Here is a 24946-nt window from a genome sequence, read left to right as displayed (position 1 = left end):
GAATGAACATACAAAGGATAGTAGGAGCTTATAGAGCTTCTAGGGACAACTCAGAGGCAGTGGTCTGTCATAGCCAAACGGCTCTATATGGACGTTAAACTTGATTAAATAAACAAATAATATCCTATTCATTAACTCATATATTATATAGATATATAAATTATCCCATATGGTTTACTACAGCTAACTAATTGGTACATACGACCATAGGGTGTGGAGAACAGGGCTTCCCGTCTGCTCAGCCGTACTTAAGCCAGGTGTAGAACGTGGTCAACCCCCAGAAAGCCCTTTTGCCTCTAAAGCAGCGGCGTGATGCTTTTAGTATGAGTGCTGGTGATATGGGTGAGGACGCCATTACCCCTGGTGATGATGGCCCACCGGTGGTGACGAGGGCTCCAGGGGGGTGACGAAGGCGAACTCAGCAGTCGACCGCGGAAGAAAACAGTGATTGAGCTGCATTTAATGGGCTCTGCCCTGCAGTTTGAAGAGATGCACTTGATTGTCACTGAATCCCATACACAAGTATCAATCCTCTCAGCTTCCACCCCTTTGATCGCACGTGACATCATATGACCATGGCTTCCGAGGATGCCAAACTATCTGAGCAGCGTGCCAGTAAGCTACCTTGATCAGAAGATCTGGCTATAAATATACATATATTGGATGCAGCTAGCATCATCTCCACTGCTCATGACCTACACTCACTTTTAACACTGTCAATCTATAACGGTCATCTGGCTTTCAAGAAATCCACTGTAGCCAGCGTGCTACGCGAACCTGATATTATTGATCTGTTCAGACGAGACTAACACCTGTACTCAGTCAGATTCTCCTGGACACTAATCTTATCGCGATGTCGCAACATTCTGGAATGCGCTGCTTCTTGGACAGCTTGGACACGTGGAAAACAGCGCAAATGCAATGGCTTTAGTAGACTTCGTCACTTCACCACCCAAATAGGGATGCTGAGGTCGGGGATTCGGGATGCACAGATGGTCATACATATCTTGTCTACATTATGAGCAAACTGAATCGCACCTATTCGATTCCATGCCTCGAAGCAAAACAAAGAAGGCACAGATTGATTGGAACGGTTTTGTTCACCAATGCAGTCTCTACATTGACAGTGATCTCGCAGATTAAACAAAGTAATATATCTAGTTTGTGAAACGAAACATTCAGAAGTATTTTATACTTTGATCTTTAAGTCCCAGAGAATGAAATTGCAGGAAATTAAGCTAAGAGCCAGCTGGATAGTTAGGTCCTACATCGGAGGCATTACTTCATCAGGTCATCAAATATCTAGAGATATAGACGATTCCAGATTGGCTCTACTGGAATCTCGGCGAAAAAGGTAGACAAGGGCAGCATTATTCTTATGATTGCCGTATGAGGTGCAGCATACCTTCTGGAATTTCTTAAGCATTGGTTCCAATCCCAGCCAAGAGACTTGATACTAATATCAGACTTTATTCTTGGACAACCCTGGAGTATAGTGCCTGAACTATGCAGAAAAAAATTATTAGTACCTGCCACTAATGGAGCTAACGGGAATATGTTGTCAGCTGGCCTGTTGCCTTTGCTTATTAGACCTAGATCCGATGTTTGAAGGTTTGGTTAGTATCAAACAATACTTGATTCAACGCACAGAAGATAAACTGTCGTCCATGTTATAATCATGAGCTAGTAGCTTTGTATTCTTATTTATCATGCAGTGGTCACAAACCCTCTAAAAGAAGTCTCTGTGCGAGGGCTTTGAAATATGAGTTTAAGAAGCACTCAAGATAGCAAAACCCCTGCATACTGCGCAAGACTGTATGAGAGCTGACAGCTATCGAATGTCTGATATCCCGAAGCTTTGTCAGGACACTACTAACATCACACAACACCCGGCCATTGTGAACCAGATCATCTGCTAATTGTTCCACCACTTCAAGGATCCCCATTATATCAGGCTGGCGAAATTGGATATCATCTATCATGAAGTTAAGGGTTTTCAATGTCATGGTGGTATTATGACTTCGAAACCTGTTAGCGTAGTTATGTAAATGTAAAGCAGGTGTCCCTGAACTCACATCAAGTTGGCCAGTTTTTGCGAGCAGAGTAATATTGAACTTCGTCCTAAACTATCGGCCAGAAGTGACCATCCCTTTCCATATCTTTTGCATTCGTGGAACCTAGCCCGTAGTGCTGATTTCCCAGTGTCATCCAGGGAATCCCAGTTTCTATGGTGGCTCTGCAAAATGTTATCGATGACCACAGATGAGTCACTGCGACCAACTCCCTGGAAAGCTTTGCGCTTTTTCTTCCAGGCTTTTCCAGACTCGCAGGTCTTCACATACTCATGGTGGAGCCTGATAGTCCTATAGATTCGAATTGATGACACTCATCATCTTCCCTTTCATATCTCACACAGGGGATATTGGAGTTGAATGCCAGTCGTCGACTAGTTCGACGACCAAGCGCTCCGTTGGTTTCCAGGAATAAATACAAGGCATGAGTCCTTGCAGATGTAAATAGTGCATAGAATGACTTGTCTCAATTAATGCTGCTCAGACCTGGTCCATTGGCTGAATCAGCTTGTGGCTGTGACAATTTTTAAAGTTTTAGTCTGTACTCTGTAGAATGACTAGCAGAGCTTTTCTAAGCTGCTTAGCAAATTAAGGAAATAACACTTATACCCAGTCATTGATGTGGATCCTTGAACCTTAATCCTGTTTCATCTCTTATACATCAAATACCTTTCACAGTCTATCTAGTTACATTAATCCACTTTCTATATCTTTATATTTGTCTAAGCATACACTGAGTTTATTAAGAATATTAATATTTACATTAAATTAGCCTCACTATCTGATCATTAATATATTACTTAGTGAGGTTAGGGGCTAGTGGGCTACTGACTACTTTAGTGAATATAACTTTATCTCACTTCCTATTACTGTTCTCTCACCTCTCTAAGAGCTCATAATGACACCCACTTGAACACCTAACTTTTAGGCATCAGTTCAAATACCTCTTTCTCCACCCCCATCCTGCTTCTTTCTTCCTTCTTCACCTCCCCGATCATCATCACTTCCATCATCTCGCAATCTTTGAACGTGGAATAGAGCATACTGAGTGCTGAGCTGAGGCCCCCGCAATCAACATTCGGTCTTTTCTGAAGTAATTCGAAAGAAGCTAGCACTTGGACCTCTCTATCACACTTCACCTAGCAGGGTATCCAAATATCTCAAGTTCACAATGACAGATACGATTCGCCCTGATAGTATCGCGGATTTCAATGCAGTTGGCCGCACGACAGGAACAAAAGCGGACCTGGCAGGCATGGAATTCTTGATCCACTGCCCCCCCGACCTCCCTCCAAGAAGCCGGATCGTTTCGCTTTGTGGAATTACGGACTGGGGCGATGGTGCCAGCCCCCCAAAAGATGGGTGGTTCATATCGGACTTTTACCTCTTTCACCATCTCCTACGCCCTCGTGGTAAATTCGTCTCTTTCCTTGGTGATTGCTCTCTTTTACATATGAAACTTAGCTGACTAAAAGCTCCCCAGATCCTCTATCAACTAACCAAATCTGGTTGACCTCAGAGAGCCCCGACGATTTGGTCCGAAAATATACAGAATATGCACACGGGGATCCCCACGGGGAGAGACGAGTCGTCTTAGAGACACAGTTGTTGGATGAAATCTCCTCTGCGGGGAACTTGCGTGTTGTCGCCAGAAAGGACCTCCTTGAGAGGTTTCTCAACAGCGTTCGCGAACAGGCCCTGATTGCGGAACGCCAAAGCGAACAGCTAGTTATTATGATATTCGGCCATGGAGATGCTGTGACCTCTGGGGTCCTCGTTGGCGGCGAAGGAGACTCTGAGAGCGCTCCGCGACTCTTCATGCGAAACATCAGCAGATTGCTTCCCAGCGATTTGTCAGTAACTCTGCTGATAACATCCTGCTATTCTGGAGGCTGGCTCGTCTGCCCCGATCTCTCTAGATCTTCGCGATACCTCAATGTGACCGGTATTGCCGCCGCCGGAGAGGAGAAGGAATCCCACTCCTGGCCCGTTAGCAGAAGTATAGGCCGTGCAAGCGGCAGCTTGGCCGCCTCTGCCATTCTTGCGTCCCTGGTCAAGGTTGAAGACGCGGTGTCACAAGAGTTGGAAGAAATCTCGCCACATCCAACATACATTGAATTTAGCCATTCAATATTTAAAACCATCAAGGCAATGCACTTTTTCGGAGAGGAACAGAGGATACACTTCAGCGCAGAAGACGACGAATGGGAGATGAATTACCAAAGTCGTCTTGGGCTCCCGCTGGCATCCTACAAGACTCGATGGAAGTCCCTCCGAGAGATCCCGGCAACCGCACCCTCTGAAGGGGACGCAGGGGAAGCTCTTCTTCCAAGAACAGGTAATGCACGACAGTGTGGACGGCTTCAGGTCCTTGCTCGAGAATACTTTGCTGCGAATCCCGGTCCAGACAATGCTGGGCCCAACGTAGCGTTTCACAACGCGCTCAGATTCATTCTGAGCGGGAGAACCGATTTCGCCAAAGAGGAACTCAGCAGATTGTTTGACATAGTAACATACAGGCTTGGCTCCATGCATGAAGCCGACTACCTCCGGACGCAAATGGAAATTGAGTTTCCTTCAATCTTTGACGTTGATATCTACGAATGGAAGAAAGCGAACTGGCCTGAATTCACTGCCCAAGACAGAGCGGAGAAAGAGCACATTCAATCGAAAATTCGTCGTCTCATACAGCAGAGGCGGCTCCTGACACACCCCATCGGGGGTGGCTTGTCATACACAAAGCCCGTAAACTACCTCGCGCTTGCCCTCCTTGAATCGGGGTTACCATGGGAAGAAATCGACAACAGAATAAAAAATGCCAGTCTACAGAAGGTGGCATGGTACCGTTCGGTCTACAAGGCATGGCGAGGGAAGGGTGTGGTAAAAAATGAGGCGGTCATTACCCGCCGACGGGCATTTTTGGAAACAGTTAAGAGGATGGGTTGGAAGATCACTGAGAGGAATGAGTCATGGTGAACTAGGTTTGAGCTCACTAGGCTTGATGCGTAGCGATTTCGACTGGGGCCAAAATTCGTTGGTGCCGGAGGCAGCATTCCAGTTACACTGTAGCATGGACCATGACTGAAATGTTACCCCAGGACCCAGGGTACTGACAGACAGCATGTGACCTGGTCACGTGATTATTGCTACATCCCAAATTTCAGTGCCCTCTTTGTACCTTAGCTAGTCGAGTACTACGAACAGATTGAATCATACCATCGAATATCATCTCAAGGGATACTATTCCATCGAATCTTAGATCGTTAGATTCCCTTTATCATCTGCTCCATCGAATCCGCCCATCCAAAGTCTTTTCAGTACTTTGCAGCAGTAGGAGCTGCTCTCCAAAGCAATTAATATTCAAACTCGAAAAAGCAGAGAAGGTCGGGTTACTGCGATCATATCTATCAAACTATATCTTCTCCCGTTATAATCCTAGCTCTAAATCCAACCTAACTCTAGTCTGATGCGTGCCAGCGGCCAGTCGAGGCACGTCCGTTTGCTTTATTACGGATCTCCGGTCTGGCCCTTACAGAGTAGGTCTCAAATGGCGAGTGCTGCTGAGAGAGGACACAGCAGGACAGGCGTTGGGTGGGGTCACTGGGTGCGCATTATTGATGTTCAGGCAGTTCAGGTCAGCTTCAGGTGAAGATACTGAAGGGGCTGAAGACAGGGCGGCAAGGACACTAAACCCAACGAAGCAAAAAAGCAAGAAAAACATACAACATCTAAACTCCGATGTACACTTCAGCACAAGGTAAGCAGGATCAGACAGAGTGCCGTAGAAAAAATACAGGCCGGTAGACGCAGCAAATAGATCTGTATAAGCTGGTGGCCTTTCAGATTAAAAGAAATAGCCAGGAGGAGCAGACCTCAGCTTCATAACAAACAGGGAGACTTTCGAGTGTGGATTTTCAAGTGGAGGAGGAGGAGGAGGGACAGAGCCAGCGGCTCCCTCATCTCCTTGGTTATCAGACATGTACATCTTCGGTTGACAGCCAACAGTGTGTTACAGGGCGGAGGGGAGAACCAGCTGAAGCATGAAAATTCGATAGAAGCTTCGGTCTTCCAACTGGGTGTATATGTTTCTATCGTTGCGCGGTGCGTGTATAAATTATGTAACCGCTGCCAAGCCCCCGACCTGCTGCGGGCGTTAACATGCGATTCTTTAAGCGCTACCCTATGATTGCTTAAACAGGCGACATGTAAGCTATACATAGTGCTATACATAGTACTATACTAGAAGACCCACCAAGGCGATTCGCTGGTTTCAAAGAGGAGGTTCTTGTATCCCTTGACTTGCAATAGTGAGCCGCTCGCGATACCGGATACTAAGAATAGAGGGATTATTATTTGAAGATGTTGCATGAGCCATACTGGAGCTAGATCCCTAGTTGTCCGAGATATACATATATAGAGACGATAAATTTGGGAGACCGAGATAACCATTTTTCATTAGCAGCTGAATCTGGTAAAAGGGAATTTTCTTTATCTGTCTACTGTTATACTCTAGTTTCTGTTTTGGTTCTTGTACGTTGGTGTGTTACTCTGGGCACAGGCGTTGTTACTATTCTTCGATTGAATGATATTCTCACTTGAAATATCGTGAGCGCCCGATTAGCTACCAGCTAGTATCTGTGGGGGCAATACTCCGTAGCACCAGCACCAGTTCTCCCAAACAAAAGATTTGTGTACGTAGAACGCAACAGGGTGTGGGCACGGCCATGGGGAGACAAGCCTTCCTGTCCCATGACCATAGACGTAAGTCATACCGAAAACGGGAGAGTGAGCGGCCTTACCTCTCCGATCACACCTACAAGAGATACTCGGATACGCATTAATCTGACGGACAGCTGGTCAACATTAACAGCAAAAGTGTAGCCTAGGTAGGTAGGACTAGTATATACCTTACATCGTCCGCATTTGAATGGGTTAGTGGGTTCTCAACTTGGTAGGTTTTCTCTTCGTTCCTAACTCGACAGTCTCGCGTATCATCCCTCAACGGCTCATTTATATTTGTGCAGGGCGCCATGCTAAAACCCACAAGAGACGATGTCAACGAATGACAATTTTAGTAGTTTCACTGGATGGATGGAGAATAGATTTTTTGAAGACCTTAGGTCTGCGGGCTATCAATGAAGCTACATAAGCTCGAAGCTGGATGCTCCAGACATTCCGCTGCGATATACGTGCTCGCAGGTAATTCCGAAAGAGAGAGTAGATGCTGACTTGAGAAGAATACAGGAATCAATATGTCATATTGCTGCAGCGTGATCTCGCGGGTGGCGATGAAGCACCTTGATCACCTTGCCGTGACAGGATATGAATCTATATTTACCAGGGATAGATACCTGCCACACATATCTGAAGAAGTGGATCAAGGAAGTGAGATAAGTGACCACAGCAGGATTGTTGAGGGTCTAGGACCCCCAAGGGAAAGCCTGGATGGAGGGTATAGCCGTAGGCATCGACCAGAAACTCCAGTGTTCATCCGGGACAGGTTTCGAAGCCAAAAGGCTATTGTTTTAAGCGCCGCCGTGCGCATAACATTTTGGCTTTGTTGTGGAGCCTCGAATCTGAAAATGAAAATGCTTGTCGTTTCTGATATGGTGATAATATGAAGCCGACCAGCATCTCTGGACGAAGGCGTATAAGAAGGATTTGAGGTCCACTAGAATAATTACAAAATAATGCTCTACAGAAGCAATCAATGTACTCAGTGGAGTGTTGACAATGTTTCAGATGGCCCAATTGGTCGTCGGCTGGAAGGAGGATGCGATGGAGGCCATGGGGCTGTTTTGCTAGTTTCAAAACAGCTTCTCTAGCCATAGGAAGCTAGACGCCAATATGAACTACGTAGGCCATCCTTGTGGCCAGGTGCGACGACCAGATCCTCGGTACGAGGGAGGAATTCGAGAACTAAGAAGCTTGTTTCTCAACACCATTTGCAAGCATATCAAAAGTGTCTATTCTAGATAGCCATCAGGTCATGAAAAGTGTGCTCTGTTGTTTGCCCTTATCTTCCTGAGCTTGCCTTTGAGGTTATAGAAAAGATCCAAGGAGTTAAACGCCCTAATGCTATGAGCCCTGCACGCGAGCCGCAACCCAAGATAAGATCGAATCCCATCAGGAAAATCTTGGTGTGATCGAGTCCGTGGGCGCAGGGGTATCCGAATTGCGTGTGGGACAGCGGGTGTTGCCGCTTGGGAGTGCAGGCGCATGGCAGGACATGAAGGTTACTGAAGAACGCTGGTGCTTCCCCGTGCCACCGGACATCACCGATCAGCAAGCGGCGATGGCATATATCAATCCACTGACAGCTTGGATGATGGTACGACAATACGTGCCCAGTCCACCCGCAGTGGTGGCAGTCAACGCAGCCGCGTCCGCTATCGGGCAGATGATTATTCGCCTGCTTAATCGCGCCGGTATACGGCCGATAACCCTGATTCGACGGCCTGACGGCGCAGGTAAACTCTCAGATCAGCTCGACCTGTCGGCTGTGGTCTGCACATCTGAAGTCGGATTACGGCGCAAGCTGAGTGAATTGAATGATGGACGTGGCTTGGCAGTCGCATGGGATGCAGTTGGCGGCACCGAGGGAGATGATCTTGTACGCAGTCTTGCTCCAGGCGGAACACTTGTTCATTATGGACTCCTCTCCGGTATACCCTTGTCGTACCGTTTGCATGAAGAGTGCCCGGAGGCGCGAATTGTGCTGTTTCGGCTCAGAGACTGGATCCATACGGCCGAACGCCATGAGCTGCAGCGTGCGCTGGACGATATGTTCGAGCTCGTTCGGGATGGCACTGCGGCGTCAAAGGTGGCAGCTGTGTTCCCACTTTCGGATATCCGGCAGGCGCTGGAGTGCGAGGCCACTCCGGGCCGACAGGGAAAAGTGCTGTTATCTATGTGTAATAGTATGGAGGCCACTCACTTCGACTGATGCTCGTATTATATGATCTTCTTAAAAGCTCTCTCGGCAATTTTTGCTAACTTATGATTACATATCGGAATATATGGAAGTGCCTGTTGCCTGCCTTGGGGTTCGACCTCACGTAGCTATAAGCTACATATTTTAGACAATCGGAAATACCGGCCATCCATTAGTTACAACAAGTATTCATCACCTGCCATATGAGCACCTATTAAAGTGGCTGTGGCGCCAATAAATAAGACAGCGCGTGTTTCAGCAGCACTAACAACAATTTATTCTTGTGCATTGAACTTTGTGTCCGTTGTTCTTGGTGGGAGTGCTCAGAAAGGAGGAGATATGAATTTGTAGTAGTATTGAAAATGGCTGTGTTGTTCTACATCAACCCATTAACCTATAAGGTTCCATTATAGCTATCTAGCAAGTACTCCATATAGTAGTCTACATGTTTGGAATATTAACTAGTCCGATTCCATTCCGAAGACATGTACGGCTTTTAAAACTTCTATCTTTGGGTACTGTAGCCCCGAAGTTTAGGCACTACCGCCACTAACGTTGGGTACTATGAACCCTAAAACTAGGGACTACGTATAGTATCTTAGAATATATATTACTTTACTAGCCGTGGGTTGATGTAAAACGCCAAGGTTTCGGTAAAATCCCAAGAATTGTCCGTTAGCTTGATTAGTCCGCTAGTAAAGGCGGTCATTATGGTATGTTTAGCGTGTGTTTTTGTACGGACCGCCCACTGGAACGAAAGTAATTCCCCAACCACTCCAACCTCGTCCCATCCGATGGATGCAGGGGACAAATCCACTACCGGGAATATCACTGCTGGCGGCATGGAGCATGCTTTACCCACTACTCGGAACTCGTCTCACGAATGGCCTCGGCAATCTGGTCGCATCCGTGTGACGCGTGCCTGCGACCGCTGCAAGAAGTAAGTTGCCCCTTCACCTTACACCGATGTTACTCATCTTATTGACTTGGATCGATTTCAGGAGAAAGGTTCGGTGTAATGGCCAACGGCCATGCCGTGTATGCACCGAGGCATCTGCCACTTGCTCCTACAACGCTTCCTACTCTAGAGGGCGACGGCCAGCTGTTCGATTGACCCGCTCGAGGCCTCTGGCTCAACTGACCGCGTCTCCGCTAAATCCACAGGGTAGAGATCAAGTGGCAAGTCATCCCGGAAATTCAGACACCCTTGAAGAATCACCGGGCGTTGTGTCCCAGCAGAGGGCATCGATGCCGCTGGGCGAGCCTATCTCTCGCGCTTCACCTGAGCCAGCGCAGACCGATCTGCATGGCCACTACGTAGGCCCCTCCTCCGGTATCTCATTCCTCTCCCGAGTTCAAAAGCGGTTCGAACAATCTGTATCTTTTCCTCAAAGCTTATCTGTCTTCAACTTTGGTGACGCCCCATTGCCTTACCATCATTCTGATTCCGGTACTGGCGACCCTTCACCATCGTATCTTGATCCGACATTCTGTTTGCTGCTAAACCGAGATGACACTACTCGCCTTGTTCATAGATACTTTGACTTTGCAGTCCCCGTAGATCGATTTGTGCACCGACCAACAATCGAGAAATGGGTGGACGAATTCTACGAGACCCGAGGTGTAATGCGCGATAAAGATGCTGCACCAGCACAGATAGCTGTGATTTTCATGACCTTTGCTATCGCACAGGAACATACAAGCCCGAAATTGTCCGCAGTAGAAGCCGACACGAGGTCTGTTTATCTACATTGTTTCGAGCATCACCTGCCCAGCGATCTTAAATGATGCTAAGAAACACTTCAGTGTTCGATACTTCCGGGCAGCGAACCAGCAACTGGCCAAAGAGCAGGGCCCCGTGCGACTCGCAAGTGTCCAAGCTCGCCTTTGTCAATGTCTTTGGCTTCTATCACAGTCTCGCATCAACCACTGCTGGAGTCTATTTGGGACAGTCGCTCGGCTGATTTTCGCCCTCGGTCTGCATCGCAATCGACATGCCAGTTCTAGCTCCATGACTCGGCTCGAAATTGAGTGCCGTCGGCGGACTTTTTGGAGTGCTTATTGTCTCGACAACTACATAAGCACGGCGCTTGGGAGGCCGAGGACGTTTAACGACAAGGATATTGACCAGGAGCTTCCTTCTTGTGTGGAGGATGAAGAGGTCCAGGACAGAATTGATGTAACTGCTTCGTATGGGGGCCAAGGGCTATCGACCATGTTTGGCCCGGTTAGCTACGCAAAGTACATCCTACCAGGAATGTAACCTCTTCCCCCAAAACTGACACGAGATTCACATAGGTTATCTCGAATATTGAGTGGTGTCTTGAGTGACATCTACGCTATTCAATCTATGTCTATCACCGAACGATTGTCTCACACAGCGAAGTATATGAGGGAGTTGAAATCATGGCGCAAAGAGATGGCCGGCTTCCTCGACCAACCTAGTTCAAACGCTGCCCCATTAGTTCTAATCTATCAGCGACAGAGGAATGTCCTTAATCTTGCATACTGGCATACGGTGATTCTAACTAATCGTCCGCTCTTGCTTACAAATTTCGCGCGGTTGACGAACAACACACGGAGGTTGCCGCGGGAGCAGAATGAACGAAGGGGACATATTGATGAAAGCATCACTGAGTGTCTCCGTGCTGCAATGGAGATTGTTACTGTCGTGGATACGATGATCCAAGCCAAGCAACTTTTCCGGTCTTTCTGGGTAAGAATTCTAGCAATGCCCCGAGAGCTTGCTAACATCAGGGTTCATAGTTCACTCCTTACTTTGCCTTCTCCGCTTCTGTGATCCTGTACGTCTACACTATACAACACAGCAAGGAGCCAGGCGATGTATACCGGCCGTTCTTCGCAGCTGCAGAGCGTTGCAAGCAGCAGATTATGAACATTGCCGAAGAGGGATCGTTAACTTATAGGTATTGTCTGGTTTTAGAAGAGTTGCATGCAGAGGCTGTGCGGCAAATGACCCCAGTCCAGCCTTCTGTGGGCCAACCAACGCAAACCCACTATGCAATGGAGATGGGGAGTGAGGGTATGGAAGCCCTTACTTCGAATGTCGGGGATTTGACCGCGGAATTTGCTATGGGAGCGCCAAGCCTGGTTGGCATGGACCCGCTGGATGATTTTCATGTCAGTCCCAGTGCTTCTTTGGAAGATTTGACCGGATGGGATCAATTTGAGTCAATGGTAAATGCTCACGAAATCGATAAGATATTCTGGTATTAATCGGCTAATTGAGACTACCGGCAGGTTGTATCCGGCTTCAACAGTCTCTACCACTTGTAACTAGCAATATCATCGACATACCCGCCGTTTTCTGAAGGATACCCACTCGGTGGTGTATGATAATAGTATCAGTTTTCCTATGAGATTATTGTCATCTGCCTCTTGATAGGCAAGTGTACCCTATTGAGGGATTTTTCAGAGCAGTAATAAATATCTGGCCTTTTTTCCCCTCTTTTTTTTTTTTTTTTTTTTTTGGTTCTTTGGTCCGTAGTGCAATAACCAGTTTGACCCGTCGGATAATTCTGGCCAATAAATTTTAAGAATACATACCCATTGGCGGAAAACACGCGTGAAGGCACTTTTCCGAGATCCCCCAGGAAGCGTTGCAGAACAGCGCAATGTTCACCATGGAAACTCGAGGCAGTTGCTCAAGAATTTGGTAAAAAAATTATTGTTTATGGTAATCACACAGACAATGTCACTTCAGGGCAAAGTGTATGCTGTTACAGGCGGTGCGAGTGGCATCGGCTTTGCAACAGCCAAACTCATCTCGGAACGCGGGGGAACAGTCTGTATTGCCGACGTTAGCGCAGATGGCCTCAGCAAAGTTGAATCATATTTCTCTCCCAAAACTCCCTCTGTTGAGTTCATGATCACACAAGTCGATGTTTCGAACAAACAACAGGTTGAAAATTGGATTGCCGACATTAAGACGAAATACCATCGACTTGATGGGGCAGCCAACATTGCCGGCGTCATCGGAAAAGACCATGGGATCAAATCGGTGGCAGAGCTGGATGATGATGAATGGAGCAAAATAATCAGTGTGAATTTGACAGGAACGATGCATTGCCTCCGGGCAGAGCTCAACAACATTGTGGATGGAGGCTCAATCGTCAACATGGCGTCCATCCATGCCACCACCGGTGAGTTCTTCTCCCTCTTAATGACTGGGACTCTTTCTGAAAAGAACTAGGCGTGGCAAACCACGGTGCGTACGCAGCGAGCAAACATGGTGTTTTGGGCCTTACTCGAGTTGCTGCAAAGGAGAATGGCCATAGGGAAGTCCGGGTTAACGCCGTTGCCCCAGGACCTATCTACACTCCAATGATGCAAGGGTTTTGGGATCGAGTTGAACGGCCATCTGATGCGCCCTTTGATGATCCCATCGCTTTTAAACGGCAAGGGACCCCCGAGGAGGTGGCAACTGTGGTTGTATTTTTGCTGGGACCGGAAAGCTCTTTCGTGAGCGGAAGTTGTTACCCGGTTGATGGAGCTTGGGTGTGAATAGACTGCGCTGCTCGGCGCAATGTTTTAAAATATCGTGTTTCGTCGGGTAGAATCTTCCTACGTTATTGAAACAGGATCACCTTGAGCTCAGACTCCGATATTATATATTGGTTGGTATATAGTAGTACTACTATCAATCAAATATCCAAGCCTCGACATAAGAGGATCGCAATTGGACATCTATTGTAGGTTCTTAAATTTACTAATAACATGTCTCTATCCGGCGCATTGTCGCCTTACCACTCTCGAAGCTCCCCACAAGGACCGCGGAACTCAGGAATTGGCCAAGCTTTTGTATCCTGAGATAGCTGCCTGACCTCAGCTTCGTTGATTTCAATCCCCAAGCCCGGACCAGATAAGACATCAATATGACCATCCCGCACAGTCCAAACTTCAGGATTCGTGATATAGTTCGTGATGTCTTGTCCAGTGTTGTTGTAGTGCATGCCTATGCCCATCTCCTGGATGGCAAAATTCGCTATTGTCGCGTTCGCATGAACACAAGCCGCGAGTGCAATAGGGCCCAGCGGACAATGAGGAGCGACACCAACATCATAAGTCTCGCACATGGCAGCGATGCGTCTCATCTCGGAGATGCCACCAATGTGGCAAATATCCGGTTGGAGTACATCCACACAATTGCTTTCCAGGAACGGTCTTACGTCCCAGCGACTATGAAGTCGCTCGCCAAGAGCAATTGGGACAGTGGTCAACTCTGATATCTGCTTGATGGCGCCGATGTGTTCTCCAAGGAGGGGCTCTTCGATGAACAGAGGTTCGTGGGGTTCCAATGCCCTCGCAAGGCGTTTGGCCATGGGCTTATGTACCCGGCCGTGGAAGTCAACAGCAACATCGATACCCATTGCCTTTACAGCCTTGACCCTCTCCACGACCTCTTGAAGAACCGATGGTGAGTCTAACCATGCCGTGTCTCCCGTGCCATTCATCTTGACAGCCTGAAACCCTTGTTGTTTGCGAGCTTGACTATGGGACATGAGTACGGTTCCTCCATAGTTGTCAACGGGTAACATACGCTTGAACCTGAACTTCGTTGGGCCTGTCACCCCCAATCCAAGCATACACTCGAATTTTGTCCCTGACCTTGCCACCCAGCAGGTGATATATGGGCACACCAAGCTTTCTGGCTACTTGTGCGTCAACATGCATGTCCATTCGTAAGACACCGGGCAGAGCCGGATAGTCTAATAGGGGTTTGATCGCTGCTACAGACCTTTCAAATCCCATAGAGCGATATCAATTCCTGACAGCGCACTCATGAACACAGGTCCACCACGGTAGAAACTGCCGCGCCAGGAGAGCTGCCAAATATTTTCAATATCCCTACAACCATGTTTAGAACCCGTTAAAAAAAAAAAAAAAGGCGTAGTGAAAAAGGTCGTTGAAAGAGACCCACATACTCTGCGTCTAATCCCTTGTATCTCTCAAACCATGTATCCAGACAGCCTTCTACGGCATTAGTGTGGCCCTCGAGGGAAGCTTCCCCCCATCCACATGCGCCTGTTTCGTCTGTGATTTTGACAAAAAGCCACCGCGGAGGAACGCGAAAATACTCCATTGACACAATTTTCCCCATGATGAACTATTAACTCACTTGAGACGTCGTACGGCTATGGTAGAGTCGGGGACTTTGAAGATGAGAAAAGTATATAAACAGGGATCAGGCAGATAGTAGTGGTTAGCTCTTTGGTTCTATTCCGCAGCTTGATCCTTGGTTATCCGGATAACTCCAGTCCCGATAAGCTGGTCCCGATCTATTGATTTTCCGTCTATATCCGTCCACATCCGTCCACTAACATGAGGGTAAAACATGTGCAATGCAGTTTCCCCTATTTTATAGCGTTGGTGGGTACTGTTTGGTATTAGTCGAAGTGTGGGTAAAGCAACTGGATTTCTTTCCTAAGTGACCCTGTAGTGATGCGGCTTAAGCCCTATGATTCCCCTGTTAATGATCAAGGTTGTTTTATTGAACAAACTCAAATTTTTATAGAATCAAGACAGGTAATGTTCCTGGCCGGTAGGATAGCCTTTTAAAAGACATTTAACACCCCCGTTTGAACAAAATATGCGCTAATCGGAGATAATGTAATCCAGCCTTGCGAGGCTAAAGTGATAACTCGATAGTGACCTGACCTGTGTGGGATTCTTGAAACAAAAAAGCGTCCTTTCTCCAAAGACCTTACCAAGGAAACTTTGTCCACACTGCTTCTTAAAGGTGGGTGACGAGTTTCATTCGAGTTAATCTATTTGATTTTCATTTACCTTGGCTGCGGACCCCCATTCCAGAAGCAGTTATGCTACCCAGTCATAACTCATCATCGCGGTCCATTACGCGGTCATTGCTTCTTACTCTTTCTTTCCTCGAGGCTTCAGAAAATTTGAGGTATTCGTAAGTTTAGGGCTTCTGTTCAGCATCGCGTTACCGTATTTAAAGTTAGCCAGGATTCTCTCCGAGGCCTTGTAGCTCTCTATATTTGCCGTCACATGAACAGGCTCCAACACGATAGGCCTGACCGAGATGGGACCGTCTAGGAACAATGTGAGGCACCTCTTTACGATTGTCAATTAAGCAAATGCTATGCTTGTATTTCCTGTGGCATATCTCTTCTCAAAGCGCATAATTAGGGCTGAAGCGGTCCTGTGATGTTTTAAACATCACAAGGTCTGACTTAGATTCTTGGGGTACCCCAGCGCGGTGGACACGCAATATAAGCAAGGATGATAGTGATAAGAAGGGATTGTGCCTAGTCTGACGTCAACCTATCAGTGCATTTTCACTCCTTACCAAATCCTGTGCCAGTCAATCTAGTCCAACTGGAAATGTTATTGTTTCCGATGGATGTAAACGCCAGGTTGCCATTGGTACATATGTTCCGTCTTGCTCTGAATCCGACGGACAAACCAGTTCAACCTTCGGCTCGCGTTGGAAGATCTTGCTGTAGTAACGGAGTCGAACTAGCGAACTCAATGTACTCATTGCCCGCAATCGAGTGTCCTAAACTCCACGAGGGTGGTCATTGGATCGTCATCTCATACAAATGCACCTCATTTTCGTGGATTTAAAAGCCTTTTACCCCTCGATTGGGGGCTGCGAAACATTACTATAGTTATTCTAGCAGCTGCTATCAACGACTTTCTACCACCTCATTAAGTTGATAACCTTAACTTACCTCCAAGGGACAGAGAATTACCATGACTACCGAAAATGCCCTTGAGGCGTCGGGCTTGTCTACGACAGAGGCCCCCATCACCTGGAAGGCCTATCTTGTTTGCGTCTCGGCTGCGTTTGGTGGCGTCTTCTTTGGCTATGACATCGGTTGGATGTCTGGTGTTCTAGGAATGCCATATGTTATCCAGCAATATACTGGCATGGAGTATGACTTCAACGCCGGTGCCCCCGTTGATTCATCCCACTCGTTCACCATACCATCCTCGGACAAATCCCTCATGGCTTCGATTCTGTCCCTTGGAACGTTTCTTGGTGCGATTGTTGCTGGTGACCTAGCTGACCTGTGGGGCCGCCGCATTACCATCCTCATCGGCTGCGCAATTTTTAGTTGTGGCGTCATCCTTCAAATCTCCAGCAGCGGCCAACTGGCCGTCATGACCATCGGACGTTTGGTCGCTGGCCTGGGCGTCGGCTTCGAATCTTCAGTCATCATCCTCTATATGTCTGAAGTTGCGCCGAGGAAGATCCGGGGTGCTGTTGTTTCAGCTTATCAGTTTTCCATGTAAGCCAGCCTGTGTAGGCTCTACAGTTTCCAATGTGTACTGAGGCATTATCCTAGCACGATTGGGCTTTTGATTGCAAACAGTGTCGTTTACGCAACCCAAGGGAGAAATGATACAGGGTCCTACCGTATTCCCATCGGGGTCCAGTTCCTTTGGAGCATTGTACTTGCTAGTGCTCTGTTCCTCTTGCGTACGACCCCCATTTCCTTTTGGGCCTTATGCACAAACACTGACTGTCACCTGCAGCCGAGTCACCCCGCTACCTCGTGAAGAAAGGAGATATTCAAAAGGCAACGGAGGCTCTTTGTTTCATCCGAGAACAGCCCGAAGACTCCGAGTACGTTCGTGATGAACTTGCAGAAATTGTGGCGAACCATGAGTACGAGTCCCTAGTGAGTCCCGACAAGGGGTATGTAGGCTCGTGGCTGGTTTGCTTCAAGGGCCCGATCAGTAAGCCCAACTCCAATATCAGAAGAACGATCGTTGGTGCTGGCATCCAGGGAATGCAGCAGCTATCTGGCATGAATTTCATATTTTATTACGGGACAACGTTCTTTCAGCAGCTTGGAACAATCTCCAATCCGTTTCTCATTTCTCTAATAACAACACTTGTCAATGTTTTGACCACACCACTCGCTTTCTGGACTATCGAGCGATTCGGCCGTAGGCCGTTGCTCGTCTATGGTGGGCTCGGCATGTTTCTCATGCAGTACATCATCGGAGCTGTTGGGACTGCATTGCCCGACAATGAAACAGCAGTAAAAGGGATGATCGCTGTCATCTGCTTCCAAATATTCTTCTACGCTACAACCTGGGGACCTGCCGCGTGGGTTGTTGTGGGAGAGACCTTCTCTCTGCCAATCCGCGCACGTGGAGTCGCTATATCAACGGCATCGTGTTGGTTCTGGAACTGTGTGCTTGCGGTCATTGCCCCTTATATGACTGGCGATGAAGAGGGTGCAGTTAACCTCGGGCCCAAGGTATTCTTCTTCTGGGGCTCGCTCTGTTTCCTGGGTGCTTTGTTTGCCTATTTCCTTGTTCCAGAGATGAAGGGTCTCTCCCTCGAACAAGTTGACCTTATGCTTGCAGAGACCAGCCCACGGAAGAGCGCCCAATGGATGCCGAGGACAACATTCGCTCAGGAAATGGGCCGTGTGGAAAAGGTTGAGGTCACTCATGTTGAGCATACCGATCATCATACGGTTTAGGCTACTCTCCAAGATAGGTACCTATGAAACCCGTCTGTTTTACTACGGAGGACTGAATGATGAGGGGGGTCGAACAGTAGTATATCTCTTCATTTGCAACTGTGTATTTCCATAGTCGATTGGTTCGTCAATGCATTCTTATTCGCCGTAATGCATAATTCAAAAAGTAAAAGTTATGATTTGCGCTAATTCTCCACTGTCGTCATGGCAGGGTAACTGCTTCGAATACACTGGCCTAAGCCATCTGGTTTCTGAAGTATTGTATTGCTTTACTTGTATCATGTTCACCTCGGCTGTTATCTAACGGAGTCACTTCGGTGTATTTTGTCTTCTCTATTTTCGCCGAAAGCCCAGTCGAGAATACTTGAGGATAGAAAAAGTGAACTAAGGGACAGCGTCTCAAGGCCTTCAAAAGACGCATAATGGAGGTGAGGATAGAGCAACTACTCGAGGAGAACAGATTTACAATCTGCCCTTCCGCTTAGTTTTCCGCGCCAAGCACTTCTTCCGGTTGGTGGAGCTTTTCCGTGTATCGTAGGGTGTGCGTTAGGGGGGAAGATCTTGCGATATATTTCACCCTGCAATATCACTTCCCACAGCCGAACTGCCTTGGCAATCCACATAGTTCGCGAACCCCACATTCTGCCGTTCCACCTAAATTAAACTATATGACTCGGCTAGGACTGGTGGTGAAAACACGCTTAAAACTCGTTCGATTTTTAGTTATCAGAGTTAAGGATTGTCTTTTCCCGGATCTTCACAAGCAGGATTTCTACTAGGTCAGCCCAATTCAGTCAATCTCCATAGCATATCTCAATACCACGCGATCAAAATACTATGTGGCACTAAGTTTGTGCCGTAGACATCCTATCCATAGCAATAAATATAAATATATCAATCGCCCCTCAAACCTACTGCCAGTCTATTTGCAACATCTCTTAACCTTTTCCCTTCACGGATCCATAGTCTGCCGAAGCACATAATGCAGAAAATGCTCAAGGCGATAGCTGCAGCGGTGATATTCTCATCGTTGTCGACTGTGTCTGCCGCATCCACATGCAAACTCGCATCCAGGGCAGATCCCCTGCAGTATGTCGGAGTTGACTGGTCTTCAGTCATAGTGGAGGAACGTGGCGGCGTCGTCTATAAGAACGCACAAGGCATTGAGATGCCTCTGGAGGATATTCTGGTGGAAGCCGGCGTGAATATGGTGCGCCAACGTGTGTGGACGGTTGACGGCGACTACGGAGTGCAGTACAACCTCGACCTGGCGCGACGGGCGAACAAGGCAGGCTTGATGTTTGGCCTCAGCCTTCACTTCAGCGACACATGGACCAATCCAAACCAACAAACCATCCCGACTGGTTGGCCACAAGAGATTGAACCGCTCATCAATACATTATACAACTACACAAGCAACGTATGCGAAACCTTTGCGGCAGAGGGCCTCTATCCAGAAACAATCACCATCGGCAATGAGATCCCATCGGGATTGCTGTGGCCGACCGGTTACTACACGAATCCGGAAAACCTCGCCCGACTTCTGCAGACCGCTGCGAGTGCTGTGAAGAGTTCTTCTCTAGGAGGACACACCAAGGTCGTGACTCATCTTGCCCATGGATATGATTCGGATCTCCAGCATTGGTTTTACGACCTGGTCTTGGACACCGGGTATCTGACCGTCGACGACTGGGATGTCATCGCCGTTTCGTTCTACCCCTTCTGGGGTGAGGGTGCCACGATGGACGCGCTGACACAGTCTCTGACCAGTCTGGCATCTCAGTACCAGAAGGAAGTCCAGGTTGTCGAGACTAACTGGCCGACGCAGTGCACTAACCCAGAATATCCATTTCCGCAGGATCAGCTCGATATTCCTCTTAGCCCGGCGGGTCAGATTACGTATCTCCAACGACTCGCCGATACCCTCAAGGCTATCCCGGCCGCTACGGGGCTCAACTACTGGGAGCCTGCGTGGATAGATAATGCTGTACTGGGGTCTTCCTGTGAGAGCAACGTCATGTTTGATCCAAACGGCCAGGCGTATGATAGCGTGTCTATCTTTGGCTCGCTTTACTAGTTATGTGTCTATCTGGACTGGTGTTTGGCAGAGCAGGGCTTGGGGGATAATTTGTTACTGATGTGCAAGTTGAAATTGCGAATATATTGTCATTTTGTATCAATGATGTTGTTTAGTATACGTAGCATTCCTAATTTTAACGTGAATTGGTTAAGTCTAGTGAGGTATATACACTTGCCCAAGTACTGAAAATGAAGAGATTAAGCTCCGGGAGTGACGCACAAGGATAAAAGGATTGAACAGCAAAATAGCAGTGCTGACGACCTTTGACTCCTTCCATAGATCAAGTGAACTATGAAGTGGTTCCGCTACCCAAGCCCGAACGATGTCGCTTCTGTTAGACGGACTGTATGCACAAAAGAAACGGTACAAACAGGATAATTAGAGCGTTACTGGTTTGATTATAATCCTCCGACGGATAACTCGAAAAAAGACAGCCGTCGGAAAGGATCAATCCTTCTCGCGTAGAGCGCCCAGACGGATATTTATGCCATGACGCCGCCTGACATGTGTCCTAAAGCCCATTTACTGAAAGCCAAGATAGATTAATTCAGTCAGGATTGGCCTCCCGAAATCGGAAATCCGGGGAAACAGGGACGCAGGGAAATGATAGGACTGGAAGTTCTGTGGATGATCACGTCTACTGAAGTGGACTATAAATGATTATAAACGAAGGCACCTTCGTTAATGTCAAGCGATCTGGTATAGTGAATTGCCCCAGTGTCAATCGCAGATTCCATTCAGGTTTTGCTGAATTAACAGGGTTAACTCTTCAATCATGAGGCTGTGGCACATCGTCAGTAGTGCCGTGGCAATTGCGTGCCTAGCAACTCATTCCACGGCTCAAGAGTGGCCTTTACATGACAATGGCTTGAACCAGGTCGTCCAATGGTATGCTATAGAGCCCTATTATTTGCAGGTAGACAGCTGACACTCACGCACCACGCAGGGACCATTACAGCGTGATTGTCAACGGAGAGAGACTGTTCCTTTGGTCGGGCGAAGTGAATAGACCCCCAGCTCTAACCTAGTGATATGTAAAATGGCCTAACATTCTAATTAGTTGCACCTGTGGCGTATCCCTGTGCCCGAATTATGGCGTGATATCCTCGAGAAAGTCAAGGCAGCTGGGTATGTACAACTTCCAATGCAGCGCCGTCGCATGAGATTAGTTCTGACTTCAAACAGCTTTAATGGGATTGGGCTTTACGAACATTGGGGCTGGCATGCCCCGAACAATGAGACCTTGGATTTTGAAACAGGAGCACATAACTTTGCCCAAGCCTTTGAAATTGCCAAGGAGATTGGTCTTTACATTATATACCGACCCGGTCCGTACAGCAACGCCGAAGCAAATGGAGGAGGTTTCCCAGGCTGGCTAACTACTGGGGAGTATGGCCCCCTGCGCGACGATAGTGAGAAGTACGCCAGTGCTTGGACACGATATTCAGGAGCTGTTGCAGAGTACGTACGTCCATATCTCATCACCAACGAAGGACCCATTATCATGTGGCAGATCGAAAATGAATATGGCGTCCAGTGGCTCGATCCTGACCTAAAGACGCCCAATCAAACTGCCATCAACTACATGGAGCTACTTCAAGAGAAACACAGAGAATGGGACATCAATGTCCCCTTCACTGCCAACAACCCCAGTATGTGGACGCGATCCTGGTCAAAGGATTACGGCAGCGCGGGTGGTGAGGTCGACTTGTATGGCCTCGACCATTATCCAGCGTGCTGGACATGCAATTTGGCGCAATGCCTTTCAGTCAATGGGCAGGTTGAGCCATACACTGTATTTGACTATTACACACACTTTAATGAGGTGTCGCGGACTCAGCCTTCGTTTCTCATGGAGTTTCAGGGAGGCTCGTTCAACCCTTGGGATGGTCCCGAGGGCGGGTGTAAAGATAATATGGGCCCTGGTTGGGTGAACCTTTTCTTCCGTCACAACCTGGCACAGAAGGTGACAGCTGTCAATATTTACATGCTCTATGGTGGAACGAATTGGGGTAATATCGGCTTCCCTGAGGTTGGCACCAGCTATGACTACTCGGCGCCCATTCACGAGACACGTTTGATTGGCGACAAGTACAACGAAGCTAAGCTCTTTGGTCTTTTCATGCGTGTCGCCCGCGATTTCTCTAAGGTGGAACGAGTGGGGAACAGCACCAAGTATGCTACGGACCAGGATATCTTCACAACTGAACTCCGCAATCCAGACACTGGTGCTGCCTTTTATGTCACCCGCCATGAATAATCTCCTTCTACAGAGGTCACCAAGTTTCGGCTGCATGTTACCACCGATATTGGCAACCTCACAGTCCCAACTAAAGGATCCATTACTATCAATGGAACGGAGTCTAAAGTCCTGGTCACAGACTTCCCCATCGGTTCCTCCGGGAAGAAGATCACTTATACGACCTTAGAGATCCTCACAGTAGCTGACCTGGGAGACCGCCAAGTGGTTATATTCTGGGCCCCGGATGGCGAGGAAGGCGAGTTTTTGCTTAAAGACGCAAAGTCGGGCAAAGTTATGAGCGGAAATGCCGATAACAAGACGCTAAGCATGACTCGACATGGCGTTGTGACGAATGTTGCCGCGGGTAATGAAAAGACGGTTATAGAATATGACCATGACGTTCAAGCGATCGTGGTAGATCGACAGTCTGCTTACAACTTCTGGGCTCCTACTTTAAACAATAACCCACTTGCATGGGAGAACTCTACCGGTAACCACACTCTCGTCCCATGAGAATGTCCGGTACATATGTACTAACAACGCGTATTAGTTCTTGTTCATGGACCCTATCTCGTGCGTACGGCTGAGATCGAAGGCGATACCATCTATATCGCAGGAGATTGGGACGAAGAAACTGACGTCGAGATCTGGGCTCCGAAGAACGTGAAGAATGTTTCATTTAATGGCTCGAAGCTGAAGATCACGAAGTCTAAGTATGGAACCCTAGTTGGGACGTTGCCCGCTCCCGAAGTTACGGCGGATAGCCTTATCACAGAGCTGCCGCTCCTTACCAACTGGAAGGTAGCAGACAATCTTCCCGAGAGATTGGTGGATTATGACGACTCCAAATGGACCAGTGAGTAATCAACTAGCCACTTATATTCAAGTTGCTTTGACTAACCTCTCTTACAGATGCAAACCACATGACAACTCCCCATTTTGTTCCTCCCGATACCTACCCCGTTCTGTTTGCTGACGAGTATGGCTATCAAGCGGGTAATATTCTCTGGCGAGGCAGGTTTAACGCCTCAGAAGGGAGCATGCCCTCTGGTGCTTATCTTCGTGTTATTGGCGGTCTTGCCAGCGGCTTTTCAGCATATGTCAATGGTGAATTCTTCGGGGCTTGGCTCGGTTCAATGGCCAACAAAACGGGGGAGCTAGAGGTATCTTTTAAGGACGTCAAGCTCAATACAGGGGGTGATAATGTCCTATTTGTTATTCAGGATACGATGGGCAAGGAGCAGCGTGAGGCCGCGCCAGACCCACGAGGCATTCTCAATGCCACACTGATTGCTGCAGATGGCTCGGCTGCCAATTTCACCTCGTGGAAAGTGGCCGGAAACGCTGGTGGAAACCATCTGCTTGAGCCAGTACGTGGCACGTACAACGAAGGCGGCCTTCATGCAGAGCGCCTTGGCTGGCATCTCCCTGGCTTTGATGACAATGATTGGGAGTCTGGTGCCCCTGTGGACGGATTCACCGGTGCTGATGCGCGCTTCTACCGTACTGCTGTCCCGTTGAATATTCCGAAAGGTTACGACGTCAGCTTGGCTTTCCAGCTAAGCACCGAGAGGAAGGCAAAGCTACGGGCTCAACTATACGTCAACGGGTATCAATTTGCAAAAACCTTGCCCTTTATTTCGAACGAGACAACTTTCCCTGGTAAGTCCTTTCGAGGAAGTTTCAATAGGGAATAAGAAAATTTGCGGTGTGAGTTAGAAACTGATGATCTCTCTAGTATTTCCTGGAATCCTTAACTATAATGGTAACAATACCATCGGACTCAGCGTGTGGACGATGGATGACGCTGGAGGATGGGTTGATGTAGCATGGAAAGTGATGGGTGTACATCGGTCGGCCTTTGATCCTCTCTTTGATGGCGAATACCTTCGACCTGGATGGAAGGATCGCTCACAATATGCCTGAAAGAGTCAGGCCGGACAATTCAATAGCAGTATCATCCTGGATAATCAAATCCACCCGGACTACATTAGGAATGGGGCAGACGTACTTGACAGATGTCCAAGGTCATTGTTAGATCATAATTAAGAAATCCACTGGGTGTAGAGGATGGAAATAATGCCACGGAAACGGAGATGAAACCCCCATAGATTACAAGGTATCACGAACTAT

The 24946-nt window shown here is 47.9% G+C and overlaps 8 protein-coding genes across 8 annotated transcripts; 6 read left to right on the top strand and 2 right to left on the bottom strand.

The window, feature by feature from the left end:
- Positions 1 to 1729: 1729 nt before the first annotated feature.
- BDV27DRAFT_146965 (uncharacterized protein) lies at positions 1730 to 2498 on the bottom strand (the record flags this gene model as incomplete). The annotated part of the gene is made up of 4 exons (XM_032070666.1): positions 1730 to 1753; positions 1830 to 2019; positions 2076 to 2363; positions 2413 to 2498. The coding sequence occupies 4 exons, from the start codon at positions 2496 to 2498 to the stop codon at positions 1730 to 1732; spliced, it is 588 nt and encodes a 195-aa protein (XP_031925546.1).
- A 745-nt stretch (positions 2499 to 3243) lies between these two features.
- On the top strand, positions 3244 to 5048 carry BDV27DRAFT_146964 (uncharacterized protein; the record flags this gene model as incomplete). The annotated part of the gene is made up of 2 exons (XM_032070665.1): positions 3244 to 3484; positions 3556 to 5048. 2 exons carry the CDS (start codon positions 3244 to 3246, stop codon positions 5046 to 5048), a joined length of 1734 nt encoding a protein of 577 aa, XP_031925545.1.
- A 3094-nt stretch (positions 5049 to 8142) lies between these two features.
- On the top strand, positions 8143 to 9018 carry BDV27DRAFT_166236 (uncharacterized protein; the record flags this gene model as incomplete). Its single annotated transcript, XM_032074139.1, has 1 exon — positions 8143 to 9018. The coding sequence occupies exon 1, from the start codon at positions 8302 to 8304 to the stop codon at positions 9016 to 9018; it is 717 nt and encodes a 238-aa protein (XP_031925544.1). The 5' UTR covers positions 8143 to 8301.
- An 824-nt stretch (positions 9019 to 9842) lies between these two features.
- On the top strand, positions 9843 to 13573 carry BDV27DRAFT_166233 (uncharacterized protein). The gene is made up of 7 exons (XM_032074138.1): positions 9843 to 9946; positions 10008 to 10746; positions 10802 to 11247; positions 11305 to 11722; positions 11773 to 12204; positions 12731 to 13169; positions 13220 to 13573. The coding sequence occupies exons 1-7, from the start codon at positions 9849 to 9851 to the stop codon at positions 13528 to 13530; spliced, it is 2883 nt and encodes a 960-aa protein (XP_031925543.1). The 5' UTR covers positions 9843 to 9848; the 3' UTR covers positions 13531 to 13573.
- A 196-nt stretch (positions 13574 to 13769) lies between these two features.
- BDV27DRAFT_159741 (enolase C-terminal domain-like protein) lies at positions 13770 to 15127 on the bottom strand (the record flags this gene model as incomplete). Its single annotated transcript, XM_032072922.1, has 4 exons — positions 13770 to 14517; positions 14567 to 14678; positions 14765 to 14874; positions 14952 to 15127. 4 exons carry the CDS (start codon positions 15125 to 15127, stop codon positions 13770 to 13772), a joined length of 1146 nt encoding a protein of 381 aa, XP_031925542.1.
- Positions 15128 to 16743: 1616 nt separating this feature from the next.
- Positions 16744 to 18491, top strand: BDV27DRAFT_166230 (sugar porter family MFS transporter; the record flags this gene model as incomplete). The annotated part of the gene is made up of 3 exons (XM_032074137.1): positions 16744 to 17282; positions 17340 to 17473; positions 17530 to 18491. The coding sequence occupies 3 exons, from the start codon at positions 16744 to 16746 to the stop codon at positions 18489 to 18491; spliced, it is 1635 nt and encodes a 544-aa protein (XP_031925541.1).
- Positions 18492 to 19482: 991 nt separating this feature from the next.
- Positions 19483 to 20568, top strand: BDV27DRAFT_146959 (family 53 glycosyl hydrolase; the record flags this gene model as incomplete). Its single annotated transcript, XM_032070664.1, has 1 exon — positions 19483 to 20568. One exon carries the CDS (start codon positions 19483 to 19485, stop codon positions 20566 to 20568), a length of 1086 nt encoding a protein of 361 aa, XP_031925540.1.
- Positions 20569 to 21346: 778 nt separating this feature from the next.
- BDV27DRAFT_146958 (glycoside hydrolase family 35 protein) lies at positions 21347 to 24739 on the top strand (the record flags this gene model as incomplete). Its single annotated transcript, XM_032070663.1, has 9 exons — positions 21347 to 21459; positions 21518 to 21572; positions 21632 to 21699; positions 21757 to 22339; positions 22397 to 22813; positions 22847 to 23303; positions 23364 to 23669; positions 23726 to 24475; positions 24552 to 24739. 9 exons carry the CDS (start codon positions 21347 to 21349, stop codon positions 24737 to 24739), a joined length of 2937 nt encoding a protein of 978 aa, XP_031925539.1.
- Between the last annotated feature and the right edge of the window lie 207 nt (positions 24740 to 24946).

This window comes from Aspergillus caelatus (assembly GCF_009193585.1).
Source record: "Aspergillus caelatus strain CBS 763.97 unplaced genomic scaffold BDV27scaffold_141, whole genome shotgun sequence".
Lineage (NCBI taxonomy): Eukaryota > Fungi > Ascomycota > Eurotiomycetes > Eurotiales > Aspergillaceae > Aspergillus > Aspergillus caelatus.
Note: the sequence above shows the minus strand (reverse complement) of the source record. Positions and strands in the feature narration are given on the sequence as shown.